The sequence below is a fragment of the Arachis ipaensis genome, chromosome B03, assembly GCF_000816755.2.
Source record: "Arachis ipaensis cultivar K30076 chromosome B03, Araip1.1, whole genome shotgun sequence".
Classification (NCBI taxonomy): Eukaryota; Viridiplantae; Streptophyta; class Magnoliopsida; order Fabales; family Fabaceae; genus Arachis; species Arachis ipaensis.
Window position 1 is genome coordinate 130,471,826 of NC_029787.2, and position 19,376 is coordinate 130,491,201.

At 37.0% G+C, this 19,376-nt stretch overlaps 5 protein-coding genes across 5 annotated transcripts in view; 4 read left to right on the plus strand and 1 right to left on the minus strand.

Annotated features, from left to right (window-relative positions):
- The window catches only part of LOC107631614, a gene marked incomplete at its 5' end in the record, with an annotated part of 4,472 nt that extends 3,759 nt beyond the window's left edge, over positions 1 to 713 (plus strand). Inside the window, 1 exon segment of the mRNA XM_016335103.2 lies at positions 1 to 713. Within this exon segment, the coding sequence (XP_016190589.1) occupies positions 1 to 421 (421 nt within the window).
- Positions 797 to 4,120, plus strand: LOC107631615. The gene is made up of 4 exons (XM_016335104.2): positions 797 to 949; positions 1,137 to 1,777; positions 3,329 to 3,388; positions 3,471 to 4,120. Exons 2-4 carry the CDS (start codon positions 1,181 to 1,183, stop codon positions 3,807 to 3,809), a joined length of 996 nt encoding a protein of 331 aa, XP_016190590.1. The 5' UTR covers positions 797 to 949; positions 1,137 to 1,180; the 3' UTR covers positions 3,810 to 4,120.
- On the plus strand, positions 4,399 to 6,133 carry LOC107634735 (phytoene dehydrogenase, chloroplastic/chromoplastic). Its single transcript, XM_016338157.2, has one exon. The coding sequence runs from the start codon at positions 4,536 to 4,538 to the stop codon at positions 5,970 to 5,972; it is 1,437 nt and encodes a 478-aa protein (XP_016193643.1). The 5' UTR covers positions 4,399 to 4,535; the 3' UTR covers positions 5,973 to 6,133.
- LOC107631612 (dynamin-like protein ARC5) lies at positions 6,718 to 14,852 on the plus strand. The gene is made up of 17 exons (XM_016335102.2): positions 6,718 to 7,177; positions 7,308 to 7,472; positions 7,552 to 7,674; positions 7,965 to 8,186; positions 8,474 to 8,607; positions 8,716 to 8,808; positions 8,966 to 9,029; positions 9,275 to 9,323; positions 9,426 to 9,508; positions 9,809 to 9,966; positions 10,052 to 10,112; positions 10,251 to 10,313; positions 10,403 to 10,503; positions 11,084 to 11,141; positions 13,607 to 13,939; positions 14,198 to 14,362; positions 14,466 to 14,852. Exons 1-17 carry the CDS (start codon positions 6,824 to 6,826, stop codon positions 14,529 to 14,531), a joined length of 2,292 nt encoding a protein of 763 aa, XP_016190588.1. The 5' UTR covers positions 6,718 to 6,823; the 3' UTR covers positions 14,532 to 14,852.
- On the minus strand, positions 14,982 to 17,518 carry LOC107633878 (L-type lectin-domain containing receptor kinase S.4-like). The gene has a single exon (XM_021119881.1). The coding sequence runs from the start codon at positions 17,196 to 17,198 to the stop codon at positions 15,168 to 15,170; it is 2,031 nt and encodes a 676-aa protein (XP_020975540.1). The 5' UTR covers positions 17,199 to 17,518; the 3' UTR covers positions 14,982 to 15,167.

Here is a 19,376-nt window from a genome sequence, read left to right on the forward strand (position 1 = left end):
TTGTGCTGCACACAGCAGCTTGGTCCAAGAGCGTGAAACTAACAAGGGAAGTCTCATTGCTCCGGGAATTTTCCGTGGTCTTGTTCCTTCTGCTTCCACTGTCTGTAGCAGCTTTGATAACAATAATTCTTCTTCAGGGGTCAGCGTTGTCTCTGATTCCTATGATTCTATGGAAACACCAGCGAAAAGGCAGCAACTCATACCCAAGGAGGTGCTAGTTCCACTTTCAATGAAATCACCATCTTATCCAAACCTTTTTACTACTTCCAAGAAGCCAGAGCAGGATAGAAACAGCCACGGTTTTGCTGCCGGTAGCAGTGGCGTGCGGAAAGGCTTTGAACTGCCAGAGGGAAGGGTCCACGGTGGAGACCTCATGCTGTATTTTGGAGGGAATCTCAAGAACGCACTTGATGGAATCTGAGATAAAGGGGGAGATCTGGTGACTAGGCAAGTTGTAGAAAATTTTAGGGTGTAGGGTTGGTTTCCATCATGGAATTGTGTATAAAGTTTGTGCTGCTTGTTGAATAAGGGGTGTATAGTTCGGGTGTTGATTATTGTTAGCCATTAGGCTATTATTTTGTAGCGCTTCATCTGTACTTTAGCTTTCATTCGTCGATGTAAGGTGGCATTGTAAAACCAATCACATAAATCCACTGCCACAAACAGAATCATTCTCTGCATTTGCTGCAGTTAAATTATTGTGTTCCCGAGTCTCCAGTGTTCTTTTTATTTGTTCGTAAGTTAACCTTATTTCCTTGACACTTAAAAGTACAGCTGTGAGCCTGTGAAACTAACCCAGTTGCAGCCTTGCAGCTATAAATTAGAGGTTTCTCTGATAACAGAGTTCTCCAACTCAGAAAGGCAACAACTTTTTTGTCATCCTCTACGCTGCACTCCATTTTTTTTCTCTCTGCTGAAGAACACCACGGTTTCTCGCTTTACTATGCATGTAACCTTTTTATCCGATTCTCTGTTTTCCAATTCTCCTTCTTCGATTCTCTTTTCTTTCCGGCAATTTCCCGGGGGAAAATAATCAATAGTTAATTTGCTGCAAAACCAAACGAGAGTTGAATTTTCGTAGGAGGAAAATTGAATCAGATTTTGCTATTTCGTGATTTTTCGTTGTTCAAATGCAGGAATCGAAATGATTTCGTGATTTTTCGAGTTTGAATTAATAGCGATGGAAAGCGCGCGAAGCGGCGGCAAGATGAAGGCTTCGAAGGTGAAGGCTTCAAACGAAAACCTTTCGCCGCTGCAGAAGGAGATGGACGATCAGAGAGGACGCTACCTCCAATCTCTGACGATGAGCCCAAGGCTCCAAGTCCAACCGTTCGCCGAGAACATCGATGTCGGCTCGCCGCTTGCGCGATACTTATTCGCCGGATCTCCCTCCGGCAAGTCCGTGACTCGCGGCGATGCCTTCACTTCTCCGACGTACGGCTCCGGCAAGTACAAGTCCTCAAAAAGTTCGGGGAGTAGCAGTTACGGTCCACGCAGTAGGTTGTCGCTCTCGCCGCTTTCTTCAGTGGAGAACCTGGAGATCGCTCCGATGTATAGAACGCCTGTGAAGGTGGACGAGGAAGTTCTTGTGATGGATGATATCCTCGTTAGGTCAACGTCGGGAGGTAAAAGCGGAAGATCTTCATCTTCGTCTGGGCGCGGTTCCTCTTCCTCATCGTCATCTTCACCGTCGCCGTGGGTGAAGAACGCATTCAAAACGGAGGGTTACAAAGCATGGGATGAATCAGGAAACTGCCGCAGTAACGCCAAAAGCCAGGTTGGTTCGCGCCATAATTATACAAATTAATGGTTATACGATATTTTCTGAGACTAATATTCATTTTTTTTCAGTATCCATAATTTGTTTAGGTTTTGGAGTACTATTGAAAATTTGGCCTTTAGCTCTTGCATTTTCCAATCGTGTATTTTAATTTAGTCCTTGTAATTCAGTCTATTTTGGTTTTGCTCCTTCAAAGATAAAAATTTTGAAATCTTGACCTGGATTGTTATTATATATATTTATTATTAGTATTTGGTCTCTAATATGATATTATATGGTTTTGTTAGGCTAATAAAAAGCTAGTGTTCTGCAAAATTAAATATAGGGTAGGCTTAGCGGTGAGTGCTATTAATGCATGTGGTTTGCGAAGGAGAAACGCCTAAAACTAGTAAAAGACTACAACAAAAGTTATCACATACAGATGAGGAATTTGATTTGCACGTTCCCTATGGTTTTACGTATGGATGGATGGCTTGATAGTAATATTCTAACAAGTGTAGAACTCGGTTAGACTCAAAAAGAAAATTCTATCTATACCTAGGAACTTGGAAGTCCTGGTTGACAATAGTTCTTTGACTTATTGGGCAAGTCTTTTATGAGCTTGGTTCAAAATAAAGAGTTTCAGCGGTGTTAAAAAGTTATACAAGGTGATTTGGTTCCTCTCAAGATTGCGAGGTATGTTAGTTGCTCCAATTTTGTATATAATTCGATCATGTGAAGAGTTTGCGTCTTGGTTGTGATGGGTATAAATGGGAAGTTCTTAATCTTAGGGTAACTTTACCTGTTACTTGGCTGAGAATCCAGAAACTTCTAAACCAGTTTGCAATCCCGTACTATCATAGCTGCCTTGAAAATTTAATAATTTCTTGAATATTCTTGCGGAGATGAGGCAAGAGTTTAAAGAAACTGTAATTTCAGTTATAGGATGGGTGATTGGCGTTTTTTACAAAAATGTGTTGGATTTATCATAACTTCTATTGAGTTACCGAATCTGAAATTATGCAAACCCTGTAGGTTTCTATTTGTTGGATTATTTTCTTGATGTGGGGATTGTCAAACGGGTAGAGTCAAAATCTTTTGTTGTTGCTGTTGTTGGATATGTGTTTTGGTTAACCAGTAATATTTGATTGTGTTGTTCTTACTAGCACAAATGTCAAAATCCTACTTCCCCTTAAATTCTGTCGTCCTTCAGGAATAAGTTCTACCTGAGGAATCTGCTACATTTATCCCGAAGAGTTTGGCACCGGCTTCTATCAATTTGCTCTCTGTATTGCATCTCAATTTTTTGATACAACATAATTACATAATTACATTTCAATCCCAAACAATGATGCCCAAGTACCATCATCGTAAACCACCACTTTACCCAAATTCAATAGGTCGTGATATAAGAAAGGTAAAGGGCATCTAACTAACTGCACTTTATTGTCGACTTCCAGCATATGCCCCTCTGCTGACAGGGGGAATAGAACGCCTTTCTGATTAAGTGTCAGTGAAAATTAATTGCCTGTATTTGATGTTTAATCACTTGATGCAACAATTTTGCAGTCTGGATATGAAAAAGAAGAGGTTCATCAAACTCGTCTCTCCATGAAGGCCAAACTCGAGGTAAATAATCAAAATTCGGAAGATGTATGTCACCATGTCCCTTGTAAACACCTAATTCGCAATTACTTATTGGATTTTGCAGGCACAGGCTGGCAAGTCTTCTTTGAGTGCAGGATCAGACGCATATGGCTCAAATAGCCGGACTGTTCAACATCACAATGCAGCAGCTGAATGTTTAGGCACAACATCCCAACCAGCTTCACCAGTCAAACCTGAGCCTCCCCGAACCCTTGCCCATGCCTACCCGAACACTTTGAGTGACTGGTCACCTCTGGATGATGGCATGATTGTTTTCCTTGGTTCTGATATAGCTGCATCAAAGGAAGAAGTTGATTCATATATTTCTAGTGTTCTCTATGGCCATGCTGCTAAACGGAGACTGCCGGTGTTTGTGGAACTTTGCAAAAAGGGAATTAATTGATAAAATGCCTCCTCTCCGATTAAAGATACTTCTGCACCGCCTCCTTAGATACACAACTTTAATACCATATTTTTCTACTTCTTTTGACAATTTTCCCCCTTTTTTCCCAGTTCTAAACCAATACAATTTTTGGTCGGCTGCATTGATTTGTTAAACTGTGGTGACTGTTAATGATCCCCTGATAGGATTGATCGCATGGTCTAGTTTAATTGAGTGAGTACTTCTTCCCTTGTTTCCTTGACAGAATTAATAATTCTCCCATCTTATTGTAAGTAGACCAAAATTAAGGGAAGTTTCAATTGCGACTCCTAGTATAGCATGTGGCATCATTATATGATTGTTATAGATACTGAGATGATATTCATTATTCACTTTTGGATTTGGTGGTGGTAGCCAGGTAATAAAATTTGTTGTTTGATGGAATGTATTTCTTGTCACTGTATATTAATGCTTTGCATCCAAGAAAACCCATATCAGGAAGATAAAAGGTTGATCAGTTGATGGAGGTGATTGTGAGATGGGATTTTTATGGTATTCCCAAATATTAGAAGTGATATCTGTATCTGTAAATTGTGACAAAAGTTTAGGTTTGCCCGAAGTGATAGATACTATGATCTCTAGTCATTGTCTGGAATTGGTAGTAAGCCCTGGTCCACGTAAAATATACATGGCTGCATCACCATCACAAGAACAGAAAGAAGCAAAGAAAAACCTTATCCAACGCCGATGACTATCATCACCCTCCCCCTCTCCCTCCCTTGCTCCAATCCCTTCATCTCCCTCTCTTTTTATCCCAAACGAATCAGATTTACTCCACAATCCTCTTCACAGCTCTCTCCCATCACTTCCTCCCCATCACCGCCGTCCCTCCCCAAAACCGGAGTCATTGTCATTGGCGCTGGACTCGCCGGGCTCGCTGCTGCCACCCACCTCAACTCCAAAAACATCCCCTTCCTCCTCCTCGAAGCTTCCGACGCCATCGGCGGCCGCGTTCGCACCGACATTGTCGACGGCTTCCGCCTAGATCGTGGCTTCCAAATCTTCATTACCGCCTACCCCGAAGCCCAGAAGCTACTGGACTATCAATCTCTCAACCTCCAAAAGTTCTACTCCGGCGCCCGTATCTTCTATGATGGTCAGTTTCACACCGTCGCCGACCCCCTCCGCCACTTCTTGGACTCCGCCAGGTCCCTCGCCAACCCAATCGGATCCCTCGTCGATAAGCTCCTCATTGGATCCACTCGAATTGGAGTCCTCACCAGATCTGATGAAGATATTCTATCCGCAGAGGAGGTTCCCACCATCGAACTTCTGAAGAAGCTTGGATTTTCCGATTCAATTATCGGGCGATTCTTCCGCCCCTTCTTCGGTGGAATCTTCTTTGATAGAGAGCTCCAAACGACGTCGCGCTTGTTTGACTTCATCTTCAAGTGCCTTGCCCTCGGGGACAACACTATCCCTGCGAACGGCATATCGGCGATTCCGGAGCAGCTAGCAGCCAGGTTGCCGTCCGGCTCAGTCCTCCTGAACTCGAAGGCCGTTTCTGTCGAAATCGACGGCGTCGAATTGCCTAGCGTGAGGTTGCAGAGCGGCGAGGTTTTGACTAGCGAGCTTGGTGTTATCGTGGCGGTTGAAGAACCGGTAGCGGCTCAGTTATTGGCGGGAAGGAACGGTCCGGTTTCGAAAAAACCGGCCCGTAGCACGGTCTGTATTTATTTTAGTGCGAACTCGGATGAGATACCGGTTAGTGATCCGGTTCTGTTTCTGAATGGGTCGGGTAAGGGGATTGTGAATAACATGTTCTTTGCGACCAACGTGGCTCCATCATATGGACCACCCGATAAGGCTCTGATTTCAGTATCTCTGATTGGGCTATTTGAGGGTGAGACTGATGATGAACTAGCGAATAAGGTGGTCCAAGAGCTCTCGGGTTGGTTTGGAGAGAGAGTGGTTCGTGAGTGGAAGTACTTGAGGACTTACCGGGTCGGTTTTGCCCAACCCAATCAGTGCCCGCCCACGGATCTTAGTAAGAACCCGAGAATTGAGTCCGGTTTGTATGTTTGCGGTGACTATTTGACGTCTGCCACGTTTGATGGCGCTTTGGTCTCTGGGAGGAGAGCTGCAGAGTGTTTGTTGAAGGATAGGGCCTTAACTCCGCCTTAAGAATCTTGTACATTTACAATTATCAGAGATAATTATATTTGGACAGAAAATGAATTTGTTAGCTGTCTTTTTTGGTATCTTTATCATGTTTAGATCTATTGTAGCCATCCATATGCAATATAACAAAAAATGAAGGAGCCGCACCTTATGCTTTTAGCTTAGTCCAAATCTTGATGTCTCATCAGGTTCTACATCCGAGTTCGACATTTCGCTAAAATCAAATAGTGAATGTGAATCTTTAAATATTATAAGTGTGTAGTACTAGTATATGTGAATTTGTGATGATATAATACTTAGAACTGAAAAGTGAAAACTGTCTAATTCATCTTGGAAAAAACAAAAAACTTAAGGAGCCGATCATACCACAGACCACAGTCTATAATTGAAGGGAACTTTTCCTTTTGTGTTGTCCTTTCTTCTCTGGTTGAAGGGCTTGGTCTTGGAAGTACGGGAAGGATAAAACAAAGTTGTCACTCCTACTCATAAATAAATTAATATGATTTTAATGGATTTGTATTCTTTACTTTTTGAATTTTCGCCTTAGAGAATATTTTTAAATAATTTTTTTAAATTTTTTTTGGTCTCACCTTTAAAACCTTTTTAAGGTAAAATTTAAAATTTAAAAAATTTAAATTCGATTTTAATTATAAGGTATTGGTGGCAGCAAAGTCCAAACGACGAAATTGACTATCCCGAAAAAAAGGAGCATATCAATTGGTAAATCTCCACCATAGGATAAATATATAAATTTCTTAAATGAAAAAAAAAAGGCGCTAAACTAGAAATCCTAAATTAGCGATTGGTAAGTGCAGTTGGGGGCAGCTTCATCTTTAGAAGGAGTTCACAGTGACATGGAGGGAACAAGACAGAACCAGCATCACGTTGATGACGACGATGGCGGCGAGGACCAGTGCCAGTGGCGTCTCTACGAAGCTTACAACGAGCTGCACGCACTCGCCCAGGACCTCCACACTCCCTTCGACGCCCCCGCCGTCCTCGTCGTCGGCCACCAGTCCGACGGCAAGAGCGCACTCGTCGAGGCCCTCATGGGCTTCCAGTTCAACCATGTCGGCGGCGGCACCAAGACCCGCCGCCCCATCACCCTCCACATGAAGTACGACCCCAATTCCCATTCCCCTTCCTGCTTTCTCGTCTCTGACTCCGACCCTTCTCTTTCTCACCACAAGTCCCTTCCCGAAATTCAGGTTCATCTTCTTTCTTGCACTTTTCTTTAATGGCCTCAAAGTTTGCCTTTTTTATCTGTTCAATCCTTCTAGGTTGAGATATAGAGAATGCAGAACCGTTCATGTAGAGAAAGTTTTGTTGTACTTGTAGGCTTATATTGAAGCTGAGAATGAGAGGTTGGAGCGTGATTCTTGCCAATTCTCTGCTAAGGAGATAATAATTAGAGTGGAGTATAAGTATTGCCCCAACCTTACCATCATTGACACTCCTGGACTCATTGCTCCTGCTCCTGGTCGAAAAAATAGGGCATTGCAGGTAAGCTTTTGAGTTTCCCCATGGACATTGACTTTGTTTTTGCTCATAGTGGACTTTTTGTGCTCTGCTTGACCAACAGGCCCATGCGCGTGCCGTGGAGTCTCTGGTGCGAGCCAAAATGCAGCACAAGGAGTTTATTATATTGTGCCTTGAAGATTGTAGTGACTGGAGCAATGCTACTACAAGGCGCCTTGTGATGCAGGTATCTTGTCTTGATTAATTTCCATAAAATTGCTGAGTATCTGGTAGTTGAAGTTGGTGTCATTGCTGAATGCTTTCAATCTTTCATGCCATATCTATAGATTGTAAGAAGAAGTAATATAAAGAGACCAAGAAACAAAAAAAAAAAAAAATCAGATTGCATTGGGGTGAACATTTTTGAGGATATAAAGATTAAAGAACACTTCTCTAGCTAATCTGCTGGGATTTGGAGCACAAAAAGAATGCTATATATAAATCACAGCTTCAATAAACATTTTCGTTTGTTTATAGATTGATCCTGAGCTGTCAAGGACTGTAATTGTCTCAACTAAGCTAGATACTAGGATACCTCAATTTGCCCGCCCGTCCGATGTTGAAGTTTTCCTTTCACCACCTGCATGTACCCTCGATGGCTGCATTCTGGGTGACTCTCCCTTCTTCACGTCTGTGCCTTCTGGAAGAGTTGGTTCTGGAAGTGATTCTGTATACAGGTCCAATGATGAATTCAAACAGGTTAAGCCTTTATATTAATTAATTGCCTCTCTTTTCTCTTTAAGATTGAAAGCTTGATATTTAATCAATTCGGTGCACGGAATATTTTTATATTTTCAGTGTGACTTTTTAGGTTTCTTGCTTTGTGACCTTTAAGTTTCTTAATTATTATCTATTTTATATTCTTGTTGTCAAGTACTCAAGTATGTTGTACGCTAGCTGAATTCTATCTGTTTCTTTTCATCGTGGAGCATGAAATACCCATAGTTGCCTTTCCTTGATCTATTTAAGTGTACTTGTAATTGCAGGCTGTATGCTTTAGAGAGATAGAGGATGTTTCATCTTTGGAGGAGAAATTGGGAAGGTCATTATCAAAGCAAGAAAGAAATAGGATAGGTGTGAGCAAACTTAGGTTGTTTTTGGAAGAGATGCTAAAACAGAGGTTTGTATAAATTTTGAATTTTTTTATTTTCAGTTTTTCTACATAATGTTTATAAATCCATAGATCTTTTATTATTCTATGTTTAATTCCTTAAGGATGATTTCCTAGGTATATAAATAATGTTCCATTGATCATTCCACTTCTTGAGAAGGAGTACCGAAGTGCAACAAGGAAATTGAGCGATATAAATCAAGAACTGAGGTCTGTATTGAAAATGAAAAAAATCTTTCGTTCCTGATCTTCAAAGGACGGGGCAAGGATGAAATTTTTTTCTTGCTTAAGATTTTACTGTTATCTATGTGTATCTTCTTGTCATCACTTATGTTATTCTTTCTTCAAAATCTCCAATTATATGCAGCTCACTTGATGAAGTAAAACTGAAGGAGAAAGGAAGAACTTTTAATGATCTATTCTTGACCAAGGTTTTTATTTTATGAATCGTCAATTTCTTCTTTCTATCTTTCCTTCTTTTCTTTTGTGAATTTCATAGTTTGGCAACATTAGAACTCCTATCAAGGGAAGGGTTATTTGTCTATCAATTATTCTATAGGGACTTGCATATGCAAGCTTATTTATTTTTTTAGGCTGCTGTTGGGATCCATAGTGCTTGAACCTTGAAGGTTACTTTCTTGAATGTTTTCCCCTGACTCATATTTTCTATATTCAGTTGTCGTTGCTACTTAAAGGGACAGTAGTTGCACCTCCTGATAAGTTTGGTAAATTACATATGCTGTCTTTTATAGTTTTTATGTATTAGTATTCTTGGTGAATGGTCATTGATTAAATTGCTTGACACTTTTTTTTTTTTTGGGTTTCAGGTGAAACATTACAAGATGAGCGAACAAATGGAGGTGCATTTGTTGGTGCTGATGGTGTTCAGATCCCTCACAAGCTAATACCTGTAAGTTATAAAATTGAGTTGAACTTGCTTTTTCCTTCTTATGTCCTGCTTTTTTTCAGTGGAAAGGATAATAAACCACACGTCACATTTACTATTTCCATTACACACACACACACACCATTTATTCTCTTTTTGCTGATAATTGCATCTAACTTATGGCAGTTATGTGTGCCTATTAATGAATATGACCAATTTTATATATGTGTTATGTATATGTTATGGATGCAAGCTATTTTTTTAAAAAAATCCAGAATCTTGTTAAGAAAATATCTGAACAGGCTGCGTTATCCTTGTATGTAGAATGCTGGGATGCGCCTTTATGGCGGAGCACAATATCATCGGGCAATGGCTGAATTTCGTTTTGTCGTTGGAGGAATCAAGTGTCCCCCTATTACTCGGGAGGAAATAGTAAATGCTTGTGGTGTTGAAGATATTCATGATGGAACAAACTACTCTAGGTAGTTCAGTGTTTTACGTATCATTTTCTAATAGTACCAAAAACTAAGTGTTAGATATTAAAAGAATTATATTTTGATTAATCAGGACTGCTTGTGTAATTGCTGTTGCAAAGGCTCGTGACACATTTGAACCATTCCTTCATCAGGTAACTACAACAACAAATATCTTCCTTTTAACTTCCTTCTTTCCATAGTTCTTTGATTTGTAAGATATCTGGAAACCTTTTAAACCTTTGATATTTCAGTCCCATAGCTAATTTATTAATCATTTGTTATTGGCACAGTTGGGTTCTAGATTGTTGCACATACTCAAGAGATTGCTTCCAATCTCTGTTTATCTTCTTCAGGTATCTGCTTTTTTTAATGGATCAATTCTTTGTGCAGTTAATTTGTTATTTTTCTGAATGATTCTTTTTCTATGCTTTGTTTCTTACAGAAAGATGGTGAGTACCTGAGTGGCCATGAGGTGTTCCTCAGGCGCGTTGCTTCCGCCTTCAACAACTTTGCAGAATCTACTGAAAAGTCGTGCCATGAAAAGTTAACTATCACTTTTCCCCAACTACTAAAAGTTTGTTTCCATAATGAAGAGCTTCATTTTAGATAAGGGAAAAATTACATTGACCTACCCCTCCCTGCAGTTTTGGAAATTAGAAGTTGCTCCTTTTTTGGTTTCACTTTCACATATATAATGCTGAATGGGTGGGGGTATTTGTATTTTTTCTTTTTATTTTTCTTTTTTCCTTTTTCTTTTTTAAGGCATATTTGGTGGAAATTCAATATAAGGGAAGTTATAATTTATGAAACAATAGACTAGTCATTAGTCAATGTTATTTCATCAAAGATCAATTGGCAATTCGGCATAATTTATCTTAGATTGGCATTGGAACCTTCTTCTCTATATGGTATTTTTAATGGGGTAACTTTTCTCTTTTCATAGTGAATGAAATGTTGTATTAGCATCATCAAAACAATTTTTGTTATCATTTTTTATACAATTTATCATCTCATGTCTGCAATATATCTTTTTTTTTTCTTTTTGGACACGATAACTTATATATTTGTATTCATTTTTTTTAAACTGTTTTCTATGCCCCTTATCCACACTGCTTTGCTGCAGATGTTTGGAGGACTTGGTAAGCACCACACGATATGTCTCATGGTCTCTCCACAATAAGGTATATCCTTGGTTTATAGGCCTTTTACAGAGAGAGATGCTTTAGCGTGCTTCCTTTTAATTGATGTCACTTCTTTAACCTAGAGATGAGTTGAATAGAATCTTACTTTATGATTCAGCTGTGATTAGCTAGGTGTTTCTTTTGGCTCCCCTGGGGGCTTTTCTTTCCTTCTTTTCTTTTGTGAATTTCATAGTTTGGCAACATTAGAACTCCTATCAAGGGAAGGGTTATTTGTCTATCAATTATTCTATAGGGACTTGCATATGCAAGCTTATTTATTTTTTTAGGCTGCTGTTGGGATCCATAGTGCTTGAACCTTGAAGGTTACTTTCTTGAATGTTTTCCCCTGACTCATATTTTCTATATTCAGTTGTCGTTGCTACTTAAAGGGACAGTAGTTGCACCTCCTGATAAGTTTGGTAAATTACATATGCTGTCTTTTATAGTTTTTATGTATTAGTATTCTTGGTGAATGGTCATTGATTAAATTGCTTGACACTTTTTTTTTTTTTGGGTTTCAGGTGAAACATTACAAGATGAGCGAACAAATGGAGGTGCATTTGTTGGTGCTGATGGTGTTCAGATCCCTCACAAGCTAATACCTGTAAGTTATAAAATTGAGTTGAACTTGCTTTTTCCTTCTTATGTCCTGCTTTTTTTCAGTGGAAAGGATAATAAACCACACGTCACATTTACTATTTCCATTACACACACACACACACCATTTATTCTCTTTTTGCTGATAATTGCATCTAACTTATGGCAGTTATGTGTGCCTATTAATGAATATGACCAATTTTATATATGTGTTATGTATATGTTATGGATGCAAGCTATTTTTTTAAAAAAATCCAGAATCTTGTTAAGAAAATATCTGAACAGGCTGCGTTATCCTTGTATGTAGAATGCTGGGATGCGCCTTTATGGCGGAGCACAATATCATCGGGCAATGGCTGAATTTCGTTTTGTCGTTGGAGGAATCAAGTGTCCCCCTATTACTCGGGAGGAAATAGTAAATGCTTGTGGTGTTGAAGATATTCATGATGGAACAAACTACTCTAGGTAGTTCAGTGTTTTACGTATCATTTTCTAATAGTACCAAAAACTAAGTGTTAGATATTAAAAGAATTATATTTTGATTAATCAGGACTGCTTGTGTAATTGCTGTTGCAAAGGCTCGTGACACATTTGAACCATTCCTTCATCAGGTAACTACAACAACAAATATCTTCCTTTTAACTTCCTTCTTTCCATAGTTCTTTGATTTGTAAGATATCTGGAAACCTTTTAAACCTTTGATATTTCAGTCCCATAGCTAATTTATTAATCATTTGTTATTGGCACAGTTGGGTTCTAGATTGTTGCACATACTCAAGAGATTGCTTCCAATCTCTGTTTATCTTCTTCAGGTATCTGCTTTTTTTAATGGATCAATTCTTTGTGCAGTTAATTTGTTATTTTTCTGAATGATTCTTTTTCTATGCTTTGTTTCTTACAGAAAGATGGTGAGTACCTGAGTGGCCATGAGGTGTTCCTCAGGCGCGTTGCTTCCGCCTTCAACAACTTTGCAGAATCTACTGAAAAGTCGTGCCATGAAAAGTTAACTATCACTTTTCCCCAACTACTAAAAGTTTGTTTCCATAATGAAGAGCTTCATTTTAGATAAGGGAAAAATTACATTGACCTACCCCTCCCTGCAGTTTTGGAAATTAGAAGTTGCTCCTTTTTTGGTTTCACTTTCACATATATAATGCTGAATGGGTGGGGGTATTTGTATTTTTTCTTTTTATTTTTCTTTTTTCCTTTTTCTTTTTTAAGGCATATTTGGTGGAAATTCAATATAAGGGAAGTTATAATTTATGAAACAATAGACTAGTCATTAGTCAATGTTATTTCATCAAAGATCAATTGGCAATTCGGCATAATTTATCTTAGATTGGCATTGGAACCTTCTTCTCTATATGGTATTTTTAATGGGGTAACTTTTCTCTTTTCATAGTGAATGAAATGTTGTATTAGCATCATCAAAACAATTTTTGTTATCATTTTTTATACAATTTATCATCTCATGTCTGCAATATATCTTTTTTTTTTCTTTTTGGACACGATAACTTATATATTTGTATTCATAAACTGTTAACTGTTTTCTATGCCCCTTATCCACACTGCTTTGCTGCAGATGTTTGGAGGACTTGGTAAGCACCACACGATATGTCTCCTCCACAATACACAATAAGGTATATCCTTGGTTTATAGGCCTTTTACAGAGAGAGATGCTTTAGCGTGCTTCCTTTTAATTGATGTCACTTCTTTAACCTAGAGATGACTACTACTACTATTACTATTACTATTACTACTACTAGTACTATTACTATTACTATTACTATTATTTATTTATTTATTTATTTATGATGCTACTAAGTTTATCTGATTACTTTTACATCTCTTTTTGTGGTTTACTGTAGAGTCGGGCTGGATTACGTCAGTTCTTAGATTCATTTGGTGGAACAGAACATTCCAATGTTAATAATAATCCTACAGCAACTACTTTGCCACAAACAATTCCACAAGAGAAAGAAGACACAAGGCCACAACCAGATGTAAAGCTCAGCCATTTGGCCTCTGGCACTGATTCAAGCACTTCTATTCAGACAACAGAAACAAAGCTTGCTGACCTTCTGGATAGCACACTTTGGAATCGCAGGCTCGCTCCTTCATCTGAAAGGATTGTTTATGGTTTGGTGCAACAAATATTTCATGGCATTAGAGAGTATTTCTTGGTTTCCACAGAATTAAAGGTTTGACATGTTAAAACTTGAATACTATAATTTTCAAAGGATGAGCAGTATGTGCTGAAAATCTCATGTACATGCAAAATAGCATTTATATTTGTTGTTCGGGTTGATTACAACCAATAAACTACAAGAAGAAAATAAGTCAAAACATTGATAATGCATTAGCTTGGGCTGAATATAATTAGGCCCTATCAATCATTTAACACTTTCACGCCATTTTTCCCTATCTTTTTTGCACTTACTATACCTAATATTTTGCAGTATAACTGTTTCCTTTTGATGCCCATTGTGGATAAGTTGCCTGCACTTCTTCGGGAAGACCTAGAGTCTGCTTTTGAGGATGACCTGGATAATATTTTTGACATAACTAATCTGCAGAACTCCTTGGGACAGCAGAAGAGAGATATGGAAATTGAGCTGAAAAGGGTATTTCGTAATTCATGTGACATGGTTTTTGTTTTGAGGTAAACAATTTTCAGCAAAGGATACTTCTTGTTTACAATGTCCACTTTTTTATTTGGCTTTTCAGATCAGGAGGCTCAAAGAGAAGTTCAGGATGATACACGAGCAGTTGATTCTACATCTAGCAATCTGAGTATGTGATTATGTCAATCCAGTGCCGGAACTTTGGGATATCATTTTAAAGTGAAATGTGCATGCGGTTGTAAGATTTATGAGGTTTGAGATTTTTCATTTCATCCTATTTAATGCTTATTTAGTGTTTGTTGTAGTCTAAGGATGAATGGATATCATTTTGAAAAATCCTTTTCACTCCAGCTAATTAAATAATTTTTCTTTATGGCATCTGTAAGCAATTGGATCTATTCCTGTGCAGAGGATTATAACACACTGCGAATTTTTTCTTTCCCCTCTTGTGAGTTGCAAATATTAAGCTATTATATGTTGTTTGTGCGTGTGTGAACAGAGGCATATAATGCTGGATCAGTATATATTCAATTCAATGAATAATCATCACATGTATGCTTCTGACTCATAATTTCAGCCCCAAACTAGGTTGCAAAATATTTAGACTAGATGGCTGAAAATATGTCTAATGGACATAGCATATAGCGGAGAGTGAATCAATTCCTTTAACAGAAGACAAATGGATTACATAATCATGGAACCGATTTCCTTGATAAGATTACAATGTTTAACCTTGTGAAATTGGTTCTATAATATGCATTACGAAAACATCTATCTTGTGGCTTTAATATTAGTGACCACCTTGTCACTTGTCAAAGCTTGTATGACTAAAATAGTTTGATGAGAACACTCCAGAGCTTGAAGGGTCAGAATCATCTCGAATATTTTGCTCATATTCCTTCATTGCTCTAGGAGGTTCCCAGGCACAACAAATGTCAGGAAGAACTGGAGGAAGGGTGGTTTCTTTAAGAAGGAACTGGACAATCCTTCTCATATTAGGCCTATAATCAGGTATGGGATGACAACAAAGCAATCCAAGCCTAAGCACAAGATCAGCTTCATCTTTGTCATACTCATCTAAACTTGGGTCAATTGCTCTGCCGATCTCCCCTTGGCAGTGTAGTTCACTCACCCAGTCCACTAATACCAGCTCCCCGGGAGTCTTCTGGGGCTCTATTGGCCTTCTTCCACAAGCTACTTCCAAAATGAGTACACCATACCCATATACATCCGTGCTTTTTGTTGCTTTCCCAGTCTTGGAGAGTTCAGGTGCAATGTATCCTAGTGTTCCTACTACGTGTGTTGTCTTCGGATTGATTCCGTGCTCCTGACACCTTGCTAAGCCAAAATCACCAAGCCTTGGTTGCAGATCTGCATCTATCAAGACATTGCTTGGCTTTACATCTCTGTGAACCACCTGCAGTGGACATTCTTCATGGAGGTATAGCAGCCCTTGTGCAACACCAGTAACGATCTTGTATCTCTGGTCCCAAGTTAGTAACTTCTTCTTTTGATGATCATTCTCAAATAAAAGCGCATCTAGGCTTCCATTTGGGACATAGTCATAAACAAGGAGGAGTTCATCCTGCTTCCTGCACCACCCATGTAACTGCACCAGATTTCTATGCCTTAGATTCCCCATGCTTGTTATTTCTGCAACAAATTCTCTCATTCCCTGCCTTGAATTAGGAGCGACTCGCTTCACAGCTACTTCAAGTCCTGTTGGTAATACTCCTCTGTATACTTTCCCAAATCCTCCACACCCAATAAGGTTTTTCTCACCAAACCTTCCTGTAGCTGAATAGAGCTCAGAGTATCCAAATCTATAAGCTCCATATTTGAGTTCCCAGTCTTCTAAGATCTCGTCCTTATTTCTTAATCCGCGCAGGATGATAGTAGCTGCTATGATTACCAAGGCACAAAGAGTTGCCAGAGTGATGCTTAATGCCAAAGCTTTTCTATGCGCCACTTTATTTGTACTACTTGATCGAATGAGTGGAAGAGTTGATTTATTTAGCTCTTTCATTTCTCCTCCAATGGTGAAGCTCCAGCCATGTATATTATGCTCAGCTATCAATAAACCATTGGATGCAGAAAAGCCTGCATACATGTAGTCATTAAACACCAAAGATAGGTCTAAAGGAAAAGATATCAGAGGGAAATATGGCTTTGGCATGCCAAAAGGAGAGATTGTAACATTCATCAACTTCTTCTCTTCATTGTAATCAACCCATGCTTGAATGGGCTCTCCACTCTTGAGATTAATTGGAATGTTCTTGCTGAGATGTTGGCCATTTCCATAGTATGCTGCTGACTCAGATACCACAGAGATGAGGCTGGAGATATCGATTCCCACATGATTGTCATCAATGTCCTGTAGTTCAAGGTTTTGTATCCCATCAAACTCTATAGCTACGAACCTGGTAGAGAATTCTTGATTACTTGTCTCATTTGGGAGGCCTAAATATTGGTTTAAAAGGCAACCTTTCGGTGCTCTGGTCGATATTAGGACGAAAGCAAGACCATGCCCACCAAGTTCAGGGTATTTGGGAATGATGGAGAACACAAAGGAAGTGCTAAAGGTTGCAACAAAGGATTTGTTTCTGCTAGATTTGAATGGTAAAGGAGATGGATAGAATGCATGGCCAAGGATCCTTGAGGAATCGTTGGTCAAGGTAAGTATACCATTAGGCCTCAGATAAGAAGATCCATCAAGTTTCAAGCCTGCTGCTAGAAATCCATTTTGTACAAAATTGATATCAGAGGATACAATTACAAAGCTCAACAGAGAGGAAAGAACAAGCAACAGGGTGCCAAATGCATGCACTGCTGCCATGTTTGTGAATTTGGATTTGGTTACTCAAAAAGATAAGAACATTGAAGATCTTAAAATAGGATGAGTAGTTGCTCAAGAGTTTACTCAAAGTGTTGCTAGCATTGCAGAAAGAGCCTATAAATATTCTGAGTAGTTCTAGACCTTGGAAGTGTAAACCGAAATTTTGAACTTCAATAAAGGATTATGGTTAGATAAAATGTAAAAAGAAAGGAGGAAAAGAAAAAGGGGAGGAGGGGGTTAGTTTGGTCTTGTTCAATGAATTCAAGTTACTATTCTTTTTTACTTCGTTTTTTATTTAAATTAGATTAAGACTTGTGCAATGCGCTGGAAGTTAAATTAGTTATACTATATAAAGTTAAATTAGTTATACTATATAGTATATTTAAAATGCTATAATGTTTAGGGATAGATTAGATAATATGAAAATTATATGTTAAACTTGGAAGCTAATTTGTAAAAAATATTGTACAATACATTCATTTAGTATTTAGCAATTTATATATGATTCAATATTATTATTCAATAATAAAGAAATACAAAAAAATATACAGTTTTAATATATATAATAATTGTATTTAACTGTTAATTTATAATTTAATTGAGTAATGATATGTATTAAATTTAATTGATTAAAAAATTTAAAATTTTGTTTAGTGACATATCAAAATTGATTTAAATTTTATAATGGTTGATGATAAATGATAATTTAAAATAATTAAAACTAATTCGAAATTTAATAATTATGAAATCAATAAAATTATACATAAATTGGACTATAATAAAAACAATCAAGTGAAGATTTTACTTTGTATAATTATTTTTTTTATTTTTTAAATACTTACTTTTGTTTATTATTTTTTAAGTATATATTCAAATAGGTCCTTAAAGAATTTTGTATTAGACGTTTTCGTCTCTAAGAAGATTTTATTACGTTGAGGTTCCTGAACTTTACTAAAATAAAACATATAGATCCTTCTGTCATACTTTTGATGACTTATTTGTCTAAGTGAAACAATGGATCTCACTAAGATGAGAATTTATGTCTTTTATAAAGTTTAGGGATGTCAATATAATAAAATTTTCTTAAGGATGAAAATGTTCGATGCAAAATTTTTTAGGGACCTATTTGAGTATATACTCATTTTTTCAATCTTTTTTTTGTTAAATTTAAATACTATAGTACAATAATAAAATTATTAGATGAAATATAAGTATAAATATTATCAATATTTTAATAATTAAAAACAACATTCAATTTTTTAATTTTATTTTTCATAAATTATGACAACATGTATTTTTAATAATATTATTTTAACTAAATGATATTTAAAAAATATAAATTGTTGAAAAGAAAAAGAAGTAATATATAGGTAACAAAGACACTATATAACTAATGAATATAATCACACACAAAATAAAAAAATTAATGAATATAATTACACAATTACCTACTACATACTAGCAAATTAAAACAAATGAAAATAAAAGTTGTGCAAAAAATTAACAAGAGTAGAGATAGAGAAAGAGGTATAAGATTATGTGAGAGGACGGAGATAAAGAAAATATGTAAAGTAAATGTTGATTTATACAGTAAATGTAAGAAGGAGTGATGAGTATGAAAGAAGACAAAGAATTAGATTTTAATTAAATATATATTTATTAAAAAAAACATTAATATTAAAAATAATAATGTAACTTACATAAAAATAAAGGATAAGAGAATATGAAAAGTTAAGATTAACCACCAATTTTATAATGAAGAATAATAAAAAATGAGAAATAATAGACTTATATAAAACAATGAAACAAATTTTATAACTCAATTATAGCTATTAAAGAGAAATAATATTAATAAAAGAATCATATAACATACAAAGATATGTTATTATGAAGAGATGAAAATATAATACGAATCATATGACATAATGTAAAGATAAAAGATTATGCCACTTAAAAAAAATTATGTGATAACATAGAGTAAAATTAAATATCTGAAAAATGATTGTAACACTACTTTGACCTCTCTTTAATATATTATAAATTAGATTTAAACCTGCACGATGAACAAAATGGATATATAGCCAATGAGTAATAGCTCAAATGACATAGTCTCTCCCTACTCAATTAAGAGGTTGCGGGTTCGAGTCTCCTATCTTTGGTAAAAAAAAAAAATAGATA